The 18212-nt window shown below is 39.2% G+C and overlaps 2 protein-coding genes across 2 annotated transcripts; one reads left to right on the forward strand and one right to left on the reverse strand.

Annotated features, from left to right (window-relative positions):
* Window positions 1-1365, forward strand: LOC124920122 (cytochrome b561 and DOMON domain-containing protein At2g04850-like). Its single transcript, XM_047460538.1, has one exon. The coding sequence runs from the start codon at window positions 79-81 to the stop codon at window positions 1357-1359; it is 1281 nt and encodes a 426-aa protein (XP_047316494.1). The 5' UTR covers window positions 1-78; the 3' UTR covers window positions 1360-1365.
* Window positions 1366-1650: 285 nt separating this feature from the next.
* Window positions 1651-2894, reverse strand: LOC124920123. The gene is made up of 2 exons (XM_047460539.1): window positions 2703-2894; window positions 1651-2654 (listed from the first exon to the last, which is right to left on the reverse strand). Exons 1-2 carry the CDS (start codon window positions 2877-2879, stop codon window positions 1818-1820), a joined length of 1014 nt encoding a protein of 337 aa, XP_047316495.1. The 5' UTR covers window positions 2880-2894; the 3' UTR covers window positions 1651-1817.
* Between the last annotated feature and the right edge of the window lie 15318 nt (window positions 2895-18212).

Genomic DNA, 18212 nt, shown 5'->3' on the forward strand with positions numbered 1-18212 from the left:
TGAAAAAGAAAGCCCCCATCTTCTTCACTCAAACCTCCATTATTCATCTCACCAGAAAAAGAAAAAAAGGATTGATGGATGATTCATATATTTCACCTAAATCTCTCTCTTTTTCTTGCATTCCATCTCTCTCCCCCAAATATGAATATGATTCTCCAAATAATTCTGTTCATTCTCTTTTCTCCGGCAGTGGTTTCCGGTCACTGCACCACCACCAAAATCTTCCAAAAATGCATGACTCTTCCTTCTCAGCAAGCCTCCATAGCTTGGACTTTTCACCCACGAAATTCCACTCTAGAACTTGTCTTCTTCGGCACTTTTATCTCTCCCACCGGTTGGGTTGGCTGGGGAATCAATCCCACCTCGCCGGAGATGACTGGCACCCGGTCCTTAATTGCCTTTCCCGACCCCAATTCCGGCCAGATCGTCCTCCTACCATACATTCTTGACCCAACTGTCAAGCTTCAAAGGAATTCTCTTCTCTCTCGTCCACTTGATATCCATCTTCTCTCATCTTCTGCCACACTTTACGGCGGTAAAATGGCCACCATTCACGACGGCGCCTCCATTAGAATATATGCTACCTTAAGGCTAGTACCCAATAAGACAAAAATCCATTTTGTCTGGAACAGAGGACTTTACGTCCAAGGCTATTCTCCGACCATTCATCCAACCACGATGAACGATCTTTCCTCAGTTTTGACCGTCGATGTTCTGTCGGGAACAGAGTCGAATTCCCACAACAATGGTGAAACGTTAAAATTAATTCACGGAATTATGAACGGCGTCTCTTGGGGGATACTGTTGCCGGTGGGGGCTGTCACGGCAAGATATTTCCGGCATATGCAGGCGGCGAGACCAACCTGGTTTTATGCCCACGCCGGAATTCAATTGACGGCGTTCTTACTCGGCGCGGCAGGGTTCGGCATTGGAATACGGCTGGGAGAAATGTCGCCGGGAGTAGTTTATGGGTTTCATAGGAAACTAGGATTTGCGGCGTTGTCACTAGGTGGGCTACAGACATTGGCGCTGCTATTTCGGCCGAAGACGACGAACAAATTCAGGAAATACTGGAAATCGTATCACCATTTTGTGGGGTATAGTTGTGTGATTGTAGGAATTGTGAACGTGTTTCAAGGATTGGAGGTGATGGGTGAAGGGAGATCATATGTGAAATTGGGTTATTGCCTGAGTTTGTCGACGTTGATCGGGATCTGCGTGGCGCTGGAGGTCAATTCGTGGGTGATGTTTTGCAGGAAAGCCAAAGAGGAGAAGTTGAGGAGACAGGGGATCATTGATCATCATGATAAAGACAGTCAATCCAGCAAGAACAACATCAGTAGTTCAATTCTTCTTTAGACAGGGATCTGAGTTTGTCTTTTGATGATTAAGCAGCTTAATTTCCAACTGAATCAGACTAAAGCAAAATGAAAATATTTAATAGAAAACTACAGAAAACAATCATTTAAAAAAAAGGCATGATATGAATATTTTGTTGGTAACTTCATTTAGCTACTATATTTGTAAGTTGAAGATCAAATCTCAATGGAAAGCTAAAGAAAAACATACTTCAATTATAAAATATAAATTCATTTATATTTGTATTTTCTATCCCAAATTCAGTCAGCGCTACAAGGAGAAGGAAAAGGAAATTAACCCACTGTTCAAATTTAATTGACATTAGAATAATTCTCACATGTCAAAATTAAAAACAGCAGCAACAACAAAGAAACAACAGTTTTCAGACAACAGTCAGAAACAATCATAAGAAACAACAAACAGTTTATAATCTTATCTATTGGGGGTTGGGGTATAAGTTAAGATATCACTTTAAGTTTTTCAGCTTCAGCTTCAACTTCTTCTTCTTCTTGCTGTTGAAGGATAAGGCCATCATGGATTGCAGCTGGGTCCAGATCCCAACAACATTCTGGCAGATCATCAGTCCTTTCTCCACCTCTAATTCGCCAACAAGGAACACGATGTGAGAATCTCAACATTTCCTTCTTCAAAACCCAACAAATGGAACCCTTATCTGGGTTCCTCCCATACACAGTCCTGTAACCATCTACTTTCACCAGTGGACTCATGCAAACCCCATCTTCTTCATCATAATCCATCATAATTTCCACCATCTCATATTGATGCCTAACTTCAGAGGGGGTCTCCCTGTTCCATTCCGATGACCAGTTCTTGTATATGGCCCATATATCTCCGCTCCTAGGATAAATTCTAAGGCATCCTCCCCGTGTTGTTTTTTCTCTGCTCAGTACATGAGAAAAGATGTTCACTTCTTCAACCACATCAATGTTTGATGTCCTAAAATTTCCACAAGATTTCGTAAAGCCAGATTCTATCCAATTCACTGACCCGAACTCCGCATCAATTTTGGAGTTCATGTAACTGATTGCAACTTTAAACGGTGAGACTGAAATCACTTGATCAATCAGACAGTACAGACGTGGCATAGCATCTTCTTCATCGTAGATCGCCCATATCTGCTTCGCCTTAAAGCATTGCTCAGACCTATCATTGTCAAAATTGTGAAAATCAGAGATAGGAACCTTCATGCGCATTGATGCCCTCCTCCTCACCACTGATTGAAGTCCAACTGTGCCAGAAATTGCGGCAGTACTAGGCTTGTTAGACACCACCACCTCTCCTACTGATTTTCCTGCTGTACTAGGCTTGTTAGACACCACCACCTCTCCTACTGATTTTCCTGCTGCTGCTTCTTTCTGAGGTAAATTTGCTAGGTTTTTCTTCAGTGCAGCTACTTCAGCATCAGCTTTCCTTATCTCTGGCAACTTCTTTCTTAATTCAGACACTGCCCTATTAATTAATAACTTTTCTGAGTCAAAAATTGACATTGATGGTCCCATATCTGATAGATTATTTGAAGGAGTTTCTACGCCTGTGTCATCAAGACTCTTTCTGCTTGAAGGCTTGCCCAGTTTGGAAGGCTCGTGAAGAGATCTCGTGCTTTTATTGCCATTCCCTATAGGGTGTGCCTCGAGAGGGATGGTTATATTTGTATCAACAGCCTCCACTGAAGATCCAGAATACGATTTCCTCTTATATTTAGATACATCGACTCCATTTGTGGTTGGGATATTTGTAATAGTCCCACGTTGATTTGCATAACAGTTTTCAGGAGCAGGAAAATGTTGACAATCAAGAAAAGGATACGAGCCATCTGGAGGTCCTATCCCTTTGTTGATTGCCATGAAAACACCACGACAATTCTTGCAGGATAGTTTTTTGTTCACGTACTTCAGGAGATACTCATACTGAACGTTACAAGTGGTGCATTTTGTCCAAAAGGAATCACCCCTTTCATAGAAAAAAATACTTAAATTAATTGTCATCAACAAATCAAATATTTAGAATAATTTCATTAAAAGAAAAAAATGATTTAGAATAAGGCCTTGTATGTTTATGGGTTATTTGGATAACCAATCGACAGGACCACTCGGGGTACCCTAGGCCGACCTTGTTTTGGAGTATCGGTAAGAAAATATATGATAAATGAAAGACAACAAAAAAAAGGATAGACCAAAATAGGGGTAAGACCCTTTGATCTTGTATCACAAAAGGTTTCATTGTGATTAACGAAACAAAGAATTATAATAAGACTTAGAATAATTGTCATTATCAAAACAAAGATTTGCTTGGCAAAACTGAGAATGCAAATGCACATACCTAGTATTTCTCCTAATATCGTACGAGGTTCGTTCACTTAGGTCGGACAATATATTCCATGCTTCCGAGAGAATGTTAAATGCCCCATCTGCCCCAACAGTTTTGTTGCAATAAGGGTTGAGTAGACCATACATCTCCGTAAATTGTCTGATGAGTTTAGCCATAACGGCTGATGGTTTTAGACCAAAAATTGCATAGAAATCCGTTTCCCCTTTTAATTTTGTCTCAGATGCAGCATAGACATCAAATGTAGCTTTCATTTCTTTTATACCCTCCAAGCTGGGACAAAGCATCTGAGCTTTCAAAGCATAGGTACATGCTCCATTGTAGTCTTTCTCAACAAATCTTTTTTCAGCCTCCTCTTTAGCCCTACGAGCCTCCTCTTCTTTGGCCCTGTGAGCCTCCCATTGTGCCCTGCGAGCCTCCTCCCATTCTGCCCTATGAACCACTTCCTCTACCTCCATAGGATCCTCCTCCCCTTCTGTCATGCGAACCTTCTCCTCTTCCTCCCTGGGAGCCACTTCTTTGTTAATTTCCATAGATCAAACAAGAACCACGAAATTTCTTATCCAATACTCAATTCTTGAGCACCCGCCTGCATAATCAAAACAGTACTTGTGAAATAAAATGGAACAATCCAATGCACACTGAGGCCACAGCAAATACACAAAAGTAAGCTAGTAAACCTAGTTCTATGAAAACTTATTAGATATAAGCATCACATCTTCCCAGATCAAAGTTTCATGAATTTCAATCTAAATGAAATCAATCGCTTATCTGTAGCTGATGAAGCAATTAATCAACATTTAAAGAAAAAAGGAACCCTAGCTGGTTCATGAATTGCATTTTGACATGAAATGAGAAACAAATGAAGGAAAAAAGAAGCTGAAACTCACTCCGGTGTAGCAAATTGTGGCGGCGGCGATCGATCAAACTTGAGACAGGGATGAAGAGTGGGTGGGCCAGTAGGAACTAGGAAGAAGACTGACAGACAAACGTGTTTTACGAGGTGGACATCAGAGGATATTTATACGGGGAACTGCGAAAAGGACTTCTTTTATTTTCTTCTAGAACAATCAGATTTTGTGGGTCAGATGCTAACGGCGTCAAGACCACTAAGTCAAATCCGTCATTGGTGTTAATTTTTTTATTAGGCTATAGAAACAATTTGAGACCTTAAAAGCTTACAATCTCTAGATTTATCAATACACAATATATATTTTTGGCTAATGTTTCACTTACATAATGCAACATAACAATATCGATTTGAATATATATTTTGTCGTTAGTGCTATTTTTTATACGTAAATAGTGCTACAATGATAAGTTAAAATTAAAATATTAAAACATCCAATATTTAGATCAAAATGATTAAAACTTATTTTTACATATGTCTTAGAACGGTAAATTAATCCTTTTATAATTTTGTCTAACTTTCATAATTAGTTACAATATTCGATAAAACGATTAATTAACAAACGGGATGTGATATTCATCGATACTTTTTTCATAGGTCAATGTTGCTACCATGATAAGTCAAAATAGAGATAATAAAAATAATTATCATATTTATAGCCCAATGTGCTCTAATGATAAATTATATATGACTTTTATCTCACTTTTCATAATTGGTTATAGGGTGACAAAATAATTATGTAACTAGTGATCTCATAATATTTATCATCAATTCTATTTTCAAACATAGATGTGCTCCAATTATAAATCAAAAAAAGTATTAAAACATAAGCGGTTACATTGCATATACAAAAACAAAAGAATGAAGTAATATGAGAGATACAATATTCATTATCAAATTTTAAACATAAATGGTGGTAAGTCAAAATGGAAACAACTAAAGTATACAATACTGAGACGTAAATGACATAGCGAAAATTTGTTCCAATTGTAAGTTGAGATGTAGGCATTAAAGCACAATATACAAATGATCAAAACTTATTTGGCAAACTAATGCGCTCCAAGTACGACAAAATATCAAGTAATAACCTAAAATGTTTAAAGCATTCACGACAAACAACAACCAATCTAGAGGAACATGTTATAGCGTGAATAAATTATTTTATCAAAGCAAAACCAATTAAAAAAGGTAGGAGAATTCATAACAAAGATTAACCTATTTAGAAGAACATATTGCTAAGCTTGAATTCTTTAAATTACTCATTTGTACACGAGATTGCATTCATAATTGATGACCTTTTGTGTTAAAGAAAAAACACCAATAAATGGTCCTTTTTTTTGAAATAGTTAAAGGAAGGATAAACAAAACCACGTTTTAGAAATATTTTGATCCAAGATCACCAAACATTCTTAGGATAAAAAGACATAAATAGCTAGAGGACTAAACACTAGGAGAAAAAAGGCTTTTCTGTAATGAAATTCAGTAACGGCTGTATACAACTATTACAAATGTATTTATATCAGTAACGGTAGCATAGTACCGTTACTGATATAAATATTTGTAATAGTTGTATAATACCGTTAGTGATCTTATATATCAGTCACGACTTTTAGATAAAAAGCACCGTTACAGATATCTCATCAGTTCTTCGTTTTTTAGATAAGGTATCTGTAACGGTTTTATGAATAAACCGTTACAAAAGCATAGATCTATTTGTAACGGCACCTAGGTATAACCATTACAGATACCAAATTAAAAAAATGTTAAAAAGGAGGCGTATATGTAACGGTTTTATGAATAAACCGTTACAAAAGCATGGATCTATCTGTAATGGCACCTAAGTATAAACGTTACAGATACCTAATCAAAAAAACGTTAAAAAGGAGGCATATTTGTAATGGTTTTATGAATAAACCGTTACTAAAGCATGGATCTATCTGTAACGGCACCTAGGTATAACCGTTACATATACCTAATTAAAAAATGTTAAAAATAAGGCATATCTGTAACGGTTTTATGAATAAACCATTACAAAAGCATGGATCTATCTGTAACGGCACCTAGGTATAACCGTTACAGATACCTAATTAAAAAAACGTTAAAAAGGAGGTGTATCTATAATGGTTTATTCATAAAATCGTTACAAAAGCATGGATCTATCTATAACGGCACCTATGTATAACCGTTACAGATACCTAATTAAAAAAACATTAAAAAGGAGGCGTATCTGTAACGATTTTATGAGTAAACCGTTACAAAAGCATGGATCTATCTGTAACGACATCTAGGTATAACCGTTATAGATACCTAATTAAAAAAACGTTAAAAGGAGGTGTATCGGTAATGGTTTTATGAGTAAACCGTTACAAAAATATGAATCTATCTGTAACGGCATCTAGGTATAACTATTACAGAAAGCCTTTCTGTCGATTCGTTTTCGTGGAGCGTTATCTGTAACGGCTCACGACAGTGCCGTTACAGATAATCATAAATAAACTTATTCTAGACGCTTTTGTTTTTCCTTATTTCTTTCTTCTCTCTTCTCCGTGCTCCCATTTCTTCTTCTCTGTAGCCGTTCATTGAAGTCGCCGCCGTTCGTTGAAGTCACCGTCGTCGATCATCTGCAATCAGGTAAGGTTTCTTCTTCTCTCTTTCGCCTCCGGAGATCCACCGCGCCGCCAGTTTTATCCGATCTCCTCCCGCCCCTGCAATCAATTGGTAAGTTAAATAGAAAACCTAATTTATAATTATTTGATACAGATTATTTGATACAGAAAGATTGTCTCCTTTGCGAACCTGTAAGTTCATATGCTTTTGATTCCGCTTAACGGAATTGTGTATTGGATTTCCAAAAATGGATTGAATAGAAAATTGTCTTCCTTTATCTAGAATTTTGTTTTTTTTCTAATCTTAGAGTAGAACACGAACAGTTTTGTAACGTTGAATTAGATTAGAAAAAAAAAACGAATTTCAATTTGCTTCAGAATCTGGCTGTGTAGTCCTGTGTTTGAACTGGTTTCATTTCTACCTGTGGTTATTAAGAATGTTTTACACGAACGGTTCTGCATCAAACATATGATTTAAGAATGTTAAAAATATGAAGAAGAAATGTATGCTTTTGTCTTAAGAACTGTATTTTGTTTCTTTCATTTTCATTTTTGTATTTGAATGTTGATGTGATGATAGATCAGGTTAGGAAAGAAATTCATTGGTGTTATGTGTGTCATTTTTTGTTACTGCTTATTAGAACTTCAGTATTTTATAACAAAGGGTATCCTTTCATTTATTTGATACAGATTATTTGATATAGAAAACCTAAGAAATATAGCATCTTTAGGAATGCATTTGAAACATATTTAACTATATATTTGAAACATATATGCTTATTGAACACTTGAAAAAAATATATAAGTCATATAGCAAATATATGTGGAGAAGATTACAAATTCAAATGGCTGTTTTCATGGGACTTCTGAATAAAATCTTGCTTATCAGACCATTTTTTCTATATGGATGTTTTATGCTTAAATCATGGCTGCTTATATATTTAATAGCTTATATTTTCTATATGCATGTTTTATCATGCTAGGTGGTAGTCGCTTTTGATTTTTATATATTTTCTTCTTTGAAGTTTGAAGACTCTTTGTCGTTGATTGAAGTTGTTGTTGTTGTTGCTGCTTCTACCGCCGTTGTCTTTCGTCGATATACAAGTTAGTCGATGTCTGTATGTTATTGAATTATTGGATTATTTTCATGTTAGGTTATTGAATTGTATGTTAGGTTATTGAATTGTATGTTAGGTTACTGAATTGTATGTTGATTAGGTTATGATAGGATTATTTGTATGTTAGGTTATTGAATTGTATATTAGGTTATTGAATTGTATGTTGATTAGGTTATGATAGGATTATTTGTATGTTAGGTTATTGAATTGTATGTTAGGTTATTGAATTATATGTTAAATAATTGGAATAGTTATGTTTATGATTCATTAAGAAATAAAAAACTTTATTTGACATAATAATATTTTGTCTAGTCCTAATGGAAGTTCTTGACAAAACATAGATGACTAGACTTAATACTGATCCAAAATATATTGAGGGGATTGACAAGTTCATAGAATTTACTGAAAAATTCACGGGTAGATCTTCAATTGCATGTCCTTGTGTAAAATGTGCAAATCGAGTATATGAGAATAAAATTGTCGTTAGAACTCATCTGATTGTATTCAGCATCAGAAAAAACTATGGTTTTTGGTATTTTCACGGGGAAAAGAGAATTGAACATGAAAGTATAATTGCTGCTAGTGAGAGTAATGAAGGTGAATTAGATGATGAGCTTGTAGAAGAACCGATGAATGTACAACAGAATAACGAGACTAATATCATCGACGAACCTGTTGACGTTTGTGAGGATCACCTAATGAAAGATATTATCGCTAATTTGTACCCTAAACCCGTTGAAAATGATCATCCGAATGAAAATGACAATCCCGTTGATGATGCTAAGGAATTTTACAAATTGTTAGATGATTCGAAACTACCTTTATACGAAGGTTCTCGCATTTCCAAAGCCTCATCTCTTATTAAACTTTGTTAGGATCGGGATTGCCTTGGAGGACCGGGGGTAGCCGGCTTAAAGGAGAACGCTTAATCAACACAACATACACTGGTAATAGTCCGGTTAGAGACTAAAACCGCTTCTTAACACTACACAAGCTGTCACAAACCTCTTGAACCGGGTTCAAGTGCGGAAATGGTTTGTTTCAGCTTGAAGAAACACACACAGACTCTTTCACAAATCAATGTGAGCGACATTATTTTTCACTGATCTTATATCGCTGCTCAATATTTTAGTGGATCAACTATAAACCGAATAAATGAATCAGTATTGATGCTTGTCTAAGGACACAATCTAATAGATTTTTTTAAAATCACGTTTACCAACAAATGTTGAAGCTGCATGCCGGCATAAACTATTTGCATTGTGCCCTTTATTGAAGAAAACTGATTCAATTCGTAGTTCGATTCAACCTCTCATTAAAAAAAATATAACTTGGTTCTATTTCATCTCTTCAACAAGTTTAGTAATGAACATAATTGTCCTATCGTTCCGGAACAGGTATTAGAAGTGCGCTTAATTGATTCAATATCAATGATTATAGAAAAGAGAATTGAGGGTTCTAAATCAACATTGTAATTAAGAAACCGTTTTTTTGGATTATATGTATATTTCGAATAGAACAGCAACTTTGACAAAAAAGAAAAGAAAAAGAAGTTGTTAGGATCTAGGTCGCGGATGACGGACCGGGGTCTGACCGGTTTGCACTCAAAGGTTAGCGTTTAATTCGGTTAGAGATTAATACAGAGTTTCAATACTACACAGACTGTCACAAACTCTTGAACCGAGTTCAAGTGCGGAAGTGGTTTGTTTCAGACTGAAGCAACACGCACACGGGATGCGTAGGACCAAATTTGAATAAAGTTAGTTTGGAGATTAGGAGGTCGGTTTGAGGCTTGGCAAATTGATTAAAGTGATGTAAATCGGTTAGGGCGGTATGGGTCGGTTAGTATGGATCGGTTAGAATGTAAATCTGATAGAAAGTAAAGAGCAAGACAGGTTTTTATGGATGTTCAGAGATAAAACTCCTACGTCACCCCTTCTTCTCGAAACCGCGAGAAAGATATTCAATAAGGAATACACAAGCACAATCCGATCGAGACTTATTTGCTGCTCGATAACACTCGTACAATTCTCACCGAAATTGTAATCTCACTTCAAATGCACACTTAAGCTCTTTTAATTTAGAGAGATAAAGACCACTTATAACTTGGGTTGGTGTAGCTCTTAAATGTTTTCTCTTGTAACTTGTAACTGCATTTACTCCTCTTCAGCTCCTTCTTTTATAGGTGAAATGTGCCAACGGTCACATTTCTTTTCCTTGAATCTGATTGGTTGAGCAGAGGTTCAGTGATTTAGACCTGGCGATTTAGGGTTCTAGTGCGTAGGTCAAACCGGCTAGGTTTGTCTTTTACTTAATGTAGCACTGTCGGTTGGACAGTTGTCTTCACCTGGAATGTTGCGCCTCTGAATTATCCCAGATTGGAAAGATCTTCTTCAAGAGGTTTTCTGCATCCTGCAGAGTATCCTCAGACTTGTATGGATAGGGCAATGTTACAGTCTGTCTCTTTGGTATCATCTTCCGCAGATACTCAAAGTGTTTGTTTGCACCGATTTGTAGATTGTACTTAGTTTGATGTTCTTGTCTTCTTTCTCTAAGTAGCTTCTTTATTGGTTTTCTGAATTGATGTATTTCGGTTTAGAATGTCTACCGGTTGTTTAAGTTAACCGGATGACTTTAGATTTTTCATAGCTTCAGGTTTGTTCCGGTTTTGGTTACATCTTTTGCCTTGTCTTCTAACCTGTCTTGTTTTCCTGATTGGTTAGGTTCTTGGCCGGTTGGGTTGCTTGACCGGTTGGATTACTTGACCGATCCTGATTCTTTAACCGTTCCTGCACAGGAAGTTTGTTTTTGTTAAGTTCTATTTAACCGGTCTAATTTTATCTAACAATTTCTCCCTTTTTGATTATTTTATTTAAAATATTCAAAATCATGTAAAAATTAGAGTGTAGGCCGGTTGTTTTAAAAGTTTATTTGGTCGGATTTTTTTGGAAAATGACTTAGAAGAATGTTTCGAAAAATTTGGAAAAATTTGAGAAAAATTTTGAAGAAAAATTTTATCTTATCAATTTCTCTCTTTTTGATTATTTTATTTAAAATATTCAAAACCATGTAAGAATTAAATTATAGGCCGGTTTCCAAAAAAAATACTTAATATATATAAAAGTTTACAGAAAGTAACATAAGCATTATAAGTAGAAAACTTCTATTCCCTCTTTTCCTAGGCATGAATTTTTCCTTTAGGTGTACAGGTACTACTCCCCTTCCCGGATTGCAGGGATCGGCGCCAGGTCTAGAGGAGGATCCTTGACCGCCCGAGGTCCCGGTGAATGGTGAGATTGGAACCAATCTAAGTGGAATCGCTTCGAGACCCCGCGGTCTTTTGAGCAGCGGTACAGTTTCGTCCTCGAGTTCTATATCTGCTTGCGAAACCGGGTTGATTGGAGGAGCAATAACCGTTTCAGCAATGTTGTCCAATAGCCTTGAGATTGCTTCCCTCTTGAAAGATGCTTTTCTTTTTCTGGTGGCCGGTCCGGATGATGAAGCTGCCGCCTTTGATTTCTTATGGGCTTCGGCGAGCTCTTCGAATGTAAGTTGTTGGTCGAGTAGTCGAGTCGCATCCTCATTTCGTTGAACCGCTATAGCCGGTGCAACATCTTCAACTCTTTGGATATGTTGGGCCAGGTCTGCATCCGCCTGTACCGTTTCCTTTTGAATCCGGACTTGCTCGTCCTCGGCATCTTGAATCTTTTGAGTCGCGATTTCATTCGTCTTTTCAAGTGCTTTGCCGGCTTCCAGCTTTGCTGCTACCATCTCCGCCAGTTGTTCAGTGACCGCCTTTAGATCGGCTTCGGTCTTGGCATTCTTCTCCTCAAGCGATGCTATTTTTTCAAGTATGGATCCGGCCTGGACACCGGACTGAGACTGATTCCCTTCAATAGTATTCAGCCTTTGATCTGTTGTTATTAGGTGGAGATTTACCAAACCGACCTGTTGGTTGGTATGAGCAATATCGGTCTCCAACTTCTTAGTTACGGCCTCTAATGTCTTAGTTTTGTCAGTTGTTTCGCCGAACAGAAGATCGGTAAGACCGTATTTTTCCTCAACGGACGTAATCCGTTCAACCGTGGCTTCCAGCTGTTTATCGGTAGATTCAGTTAACTCGATAGATTTTGCTGCGGTTTCCTTTATTTTCTTTTGCCACGGCATGATGGATTTATTGACAAATTCCTCGATAATGTCCTTGACCCTATCCTCTGTTACAGCCGGCACCGATGCATTGTCGGTTTGCGGAGATCCTAGTCGATCAGTGGGCGGTGTACCCATTTCGATTTCGGTGCTGTTGATTATGGGTTCCGATGGAGGGGAGGTATGCTCGGCCTTGTTCGGATTCGGACCGCCATCATCCTCAAGATGAGATCTGGAGAAAAGTGACGCCTCTTTGTGAGCGGGTTCCGATTCTAACCGTGCCAGCTCATCGGTTAGTTCCTGTTCTTTAACCGTTAGCATGTCCAACACTAAGCCTCGAATGGGGAATCCTCCGTCCCAGGGACATATTTTTCACGAAGATGAAGGATATGGTCGGAAAGCTCTATCAACCGTGCATGAGGTTCGACCATCCTTCCTCTTCGAAGAGCGGTCACCACGTCCTTGGCTCTTGTAAGTTTGAGCACCGCCGCTTCCATGTCAATCATCTTCTCATACCTTCGGTCAGCGGGATGCTCCGGTAACATGTTAGCAAAGAGGGTTTCCTGCCGAATCAGAGCCCATTGAAAATAGACGTCGCTTGCAGCGTGAGCCTGAACGTGGAGTTGATCCAATATTTGGGAGACGAGATCCTCTCCCAGTTGCCGAATGTGTTCATCCGAGGATTCATTTCTTTCCGGTTGCCTGCCCGAACCGGTATCAATATCATCATTTCTGGTCGATTGTTCTTCGACCACCTTCTCTTTCCCTTTGCCAGACCGATCCGCCTCAGTGCTGTGTGAGAGAGTCCGGCTAGAGCTTGAAGCCGAGTTTTCTGGATTAAGTGTGTCGGTCTGAATACTAGCCAACCTGGTCGGTTGCGAGGCTGCCTTGCTTCCGGACGATTCACCTGCCGGAGCCTTCTTCTTCTTAGGCTTAGATTTCCCTTTGCGGGCGGAGACCTTTGTCTTGCCCGGTTTATCCTCCGGTTTCAAAAAAGTGATGGATTTTATGATTTTGCTGAGGGAGATGAAAACGCCTGGGCGGTTTCAGCGTTGAAATGGCGCATCAGTTTGCTGAGTGGAACGGCGTAACCCCACGACCGTTTGGATGATGGATCCACCATCTCACGTAGGTTAGAGAAGAGTACCTTGGCCCAGTTGATTTTAGTGTCGTTGACTAAACCGACAATCATATCGATCTTCAATCGTGTGAGGCTATCATAGTTGCCTCTCCGTCCTTGAACCGACTTTGATAGAATCTCGTAGAGCGGTATAAATTCCGGTTTGAGGGAGTTTTTCTTACCGGATACTGCTATCGGTACATCGGTATCCGAAACATCCCGGCAAACCGCTTGTAATGTATCCTCGTCCGTAGGCACCGAGAAGTCGCTCCCCTCCGCTGGTAAGTGGAGAACTTCAGCAACCGACTCCATTATGAGTTTGAATAGTTTTCCGCCGATTATTGCTGTTATGGTTCCTTCGCTGTGTACGGCGGTTTGAAAGAATTCATTGACCGCTTCTTGATACAGAATGAACGGTCCATTCAAGAAGTGTTCAAGACTGGACTCAGAGATTTGAGTTAACACTCGTTTAGCTTCCGCCGATCCATTTGCTCGAATTTCTTCGAAATCGACTTGGAAAATGTGGGTAAAAAGCATAGATTCGCGACCCATTGTGAGTTTGAGAGACAGAGAGATCGAGAGTTTGAAAGCTTGAGAGATTCAAGAGCTAGAGAGAAAGCACTTTCGAGGAAGAATGAAATAAAATGTCTAAGGAACGTATTTATAGTCGCGGGATGGAATTCCAACCGCCACGGACCGTCACATCAGGATTAGGCGGGAGATTTCCCTCCAAAATATCATTGGGCGGCAAGCGATGGGCGGGAAACTTTGAGCGACAAGATTGAGCGGGAATGCGGTTATTTTTGTAACCGTTGATTAAGAGAGCGGTGTTTTAATGTAACCGTTTTATTTATGAGGCGGTTATTTAACCGGTGATGAAGCGGTTAGCGATTTTAATCGGTTGAACATTTAAACCGATAGTTTAACTTTGTGATCTTGAGCCGATTTTCGAACTTAAAAATTTAACTGATCGTATGATTGAAAGACATAATTGATACCGATACAGAGATCGGTTTGAGATACGCAAAAAGGAAATGAAAATTACATAACAGACATTTTAGTGAGTTTGTCAATCGCCACTTCCTCGTTGAGGACATTCGAGGGGTTCACCGAGGTACCCGGTCTAAGATTTGGATGGTGTGTACGAAGAAGTCGACTTATGTGGGGAGCATAGCCGAAACCTTTCTTTGTCTCGACCATGGTCTTCAAATTATTGAAGATGACCGATGACCAGTTGATGGGGGTGTCGCTGACGATGTAGGTCATCATGTCGAAGACCTTCTTAGAGTAGTTCTGGTTCGCAGATTGACAGATGATCAATCGATTGACAATCTCGTGAAGGAGTTGGATGTGACGGGCGAGGCGGATTTTCAGACGGTAGTTCTCCACCGATACTTCGGTTCCGGAGAACATTTCGGCATAGTCAACTGCTGCACTCCCCACCCGGGATGGGAAATCGGAGAACCCTTCAGTGGGCAGATTGAACATCCGGGAGAATCCACTTTCATGAAGAACAAAAATGTGGTTTTTCACGACGGAAGTAATGGCATCGCCGAACATGGCTGCATTGTTGAAGAATTCCATCACTTCTGGAATGAACATGGGTTCGGATTCTTCGAGAAAATCACGAAGGCCGGTGTCGTTGAGGGATTCAAAGAGGATTTCCCTCACTTCAACATCCTCCATGTTGAGGACGGAGTCGAAATCAATGCATAGATAATTTCTTAGGGTACGGTTAGACATTCTTTCAAATCTTGCTAAGAGAGAGAGAGCTTAAGAAATTATAAGTTGTTTGGAGGTATGTGGAATGATAGAGGGAGGTTCCTTATATATATTTGAAATTGGAGGGAAAATAGGATCATTTAATGCTAATATTCTGTTTTGTCTTATTAATGTTGGGAATATTTATGTTTCCAAAACTCCTTGGGAAGGAGTTATTTTTGACCGGTTGCGGAGCTCGAGGTGGGGAATCTAGTTGGGAAGTAACTAGGTTTGTGTAGTTTCCCATGTAGTTGGAATTCAAAAGTTACTTTTCATTAATGAAAGTGGAGTTACAACAAACCGAAGGAAACACATAGATTAACCGAAAAGATTATAATGGAGTAGGATGACAATACAACCGGTACATACAACAAAATGACCGGTTGTAAGAAGGAGTGACTTAATTTCCGGAGGAGTTGAGATGTCGGTTCTTCTTCTTCCAAGCCTTCTCGAACCGCTCATAGAAGGAGTCAGCGATTTCCCTGGTCACAACTTGGGACTGGTTCAGCCCCTCGTCCGGACATAGCGGAACTCCGAGTTCCATGAGTAGGGAGCTGATCTGGGGAATGAAACCGATATGACGAGTGGTGATCATCCAGATCAGGATGTCGAACAGCACCCTGGACCAGTTGACCGGGGTATCGGTTGTGATAGCGGTCATCATGTTGAAGACGGTGGTGCAGTAGGTGTTCTTGACATCCTTTCCCAGGATGGCTCGACCGATGATGTCATTGAGAATCTGGTATTCAGCCCTCAATGATGACCGAGCTCCGTGGTCATTGCCCGGACGGTTCGATCGAGAGAAGTTCAGAAATATTTCGGCTTTTAGTTCGGACGAAACATTCAGATCGGTGAGACCTTGCTTTGGAAGGTCGAAACATCTAGCAAAGTCACACTCAGAAAAATCAAACACGGTTCCTCCAACCCTAGATTGAATGAGGGTATCAAAGTAAGGAGTACCGCGTAAAACCCTTGTGTTGTGGAAGAATTCCTGAACGGTTTCAGGGAAGATGACATGTTGGGTTTTAGACCGATGTTTTCAAGAGACTTGATCATTTTAAAAATCTCATAATGCTCTGTCCATTGAGTGGAATCAAAATCAACTTGGAGAATGTTTTGGAACTGAGATATTTTTGTCTTAGTGAGATGATTTTTGATGTTTGTGGATATTTGGTTGATATTCATCTAACTTATATATTAGTTGAAGGATGATAGTATTATCCAGTAGGTAGCAGTTAATGTAGTCTATTGACCATAGGATAAAAGGATTTGCTCGAATTAAGTATGTCTACAACCTAAGGTGTGAGTCATAGGCCTTGACGGTGAGAGATATCATATCTTAACGTCTTTTAAGGTATGACTATTTTGCTTAGAAAAAGTATCTTTTCAAAACAGATACATTTAAACCCAGACAGTTGTTCCGTTTTTGTTAGGAGACCAAATAATCCAAAATATATTATATTCAAACCGGTCGGTTTTCAGTCATTGGTCCCGATGCGGTTAATTAGTGAATTCTTTAGTAAATTCACAGGGAGAGTCAAATACGTGTTCCTCATCTTTAGTAAATTCTTCACAGGGAGAGTCAAATACCTATTCCTCATTTGCCATGAGACATGTGAGTTCATCATCACTGTCACTGTGAGCCCATAAAGTTCCTCCATCATCGGCTATCAGTTCTTTTTGAATTTCTTTTCCTTCACCGGTTTGTTGGTAGTTATTTCGGTGGTTTTGATCATCCAGTTTCCGGTCATCCCGTCTTGGTTTTCTGCATTCCCTCCTGAAATATCCCAAACCATTGCAATTATAGCATCTAACATTAGATTTATCACCGTAGTTATTGTTTGTCGGTTGGCTTCTCTTCATAAATCTGCCAAACTTCTGTGCAAGCATTTCCATAACATCCTCGGTGAACTGTTCAGCGGTTCTGATCGGTGCATGAGCAACCGGTTCCATGGATGTGAATAAGGCCTTTGTAGAGGTTGAAGCTGAGACTTCATCTTCAATCCTAGATCTCATTTCAAACTCATATGCTTACAGAAGGTATTCCTGTCCAAACCGTTGATGATGTGGTTTCTAGCATGGTTGTCCAGATTATTTCTTCTCCTATCTTCTTTTGTCCATTCTTTCCTATCTTTATCAATATTTATTGGTCCTTCAGTCAGGATGAACTGCATCTCGTCATCCATGGTGATTAAGTGCAGGTGCATGTGTGCCTTCCAGTTGACGAAATCATCACCTTTTAGCATTGAAGGCTTATCGAGAGTCATGCTTGCTTGAGTATTGAAACTAACTACTCTGATACCAATTGTTAGGATTTAGGTCGCGGATGGCGGACCGGGGTCTGGCCGGTTTGCACTCAAAGGTTGGCGTTTAATTCGGTTAGAGATTAACACCGGGTTTCAATACTACACAGGCTGTCACAAACCCTTGAACCGAGTTCAAGTGCAGAAGTGATTTGTTTCAGACTGAAGCAACACGCACACGGGATGAGCAGGACCAGATTTGAATAAAGTCGGTTTGGAGATTAGGAGGTCGGTTTGAGGCTTAGTAAATTGATAAAAGTGATGTAAATCGGTTAGGGTGGTATGGGTCGGTTAGTATGGATCGGTTAGAATGTAAATCCGGTAGAAAGTAAAGAGCAAGACAGGCTTATATGGATGTTCGGAGATAAAACTCCTACGTCACCCCTTCTTCTCGAAACCGCGAGAAGGATATTCACTAAGGAATACACACGCACAATCCGATCGAGACTTATTTGCTGCTCGATAACACTCGTACAATTCTCACCGAAATTGTAATCTCACTTCAAATGCACACTTAAGCTCTTTTAATTTAGAGAGATAAAG

Source organism: Impatiens glandulifera, chromosome 1 (assembly GCF_907164915.1).
Source record: "Impatiens glandulifera chromosome 1, dImpGla2.1, whole genome shotgun sequence".
Taxonomy (NCBI): Eukaryota; Viridiplantae; Streptophyta; class Magnoliopsida; order Ericales; family Balsaminaceae; genus Impatiens; species Impatiens glandulifera.

Coding starts and splice junctions, on each gene's coding strand:
- LOC124920123 (XM_047460539.1), bottom strand. CDS start 2,879: ATGGGACCATCAATGTCAATTTTTGACTCAGAAAAGTTATTAATTAAT. Junction 2,655..2,702: donor CAGGAAAATCAGTAGGAGAG/GTGGTGGTGTCT, acceptor TCAGTAGGAGAG/GTGGTGGTGTCTAACAAGCC.
- LOC124920122 (XM_047460538.1), top strand. CDS start 79: ATGATTCATATATTTCACCTAAATCTCTCTCTTTTTCTTGCATTCCAT.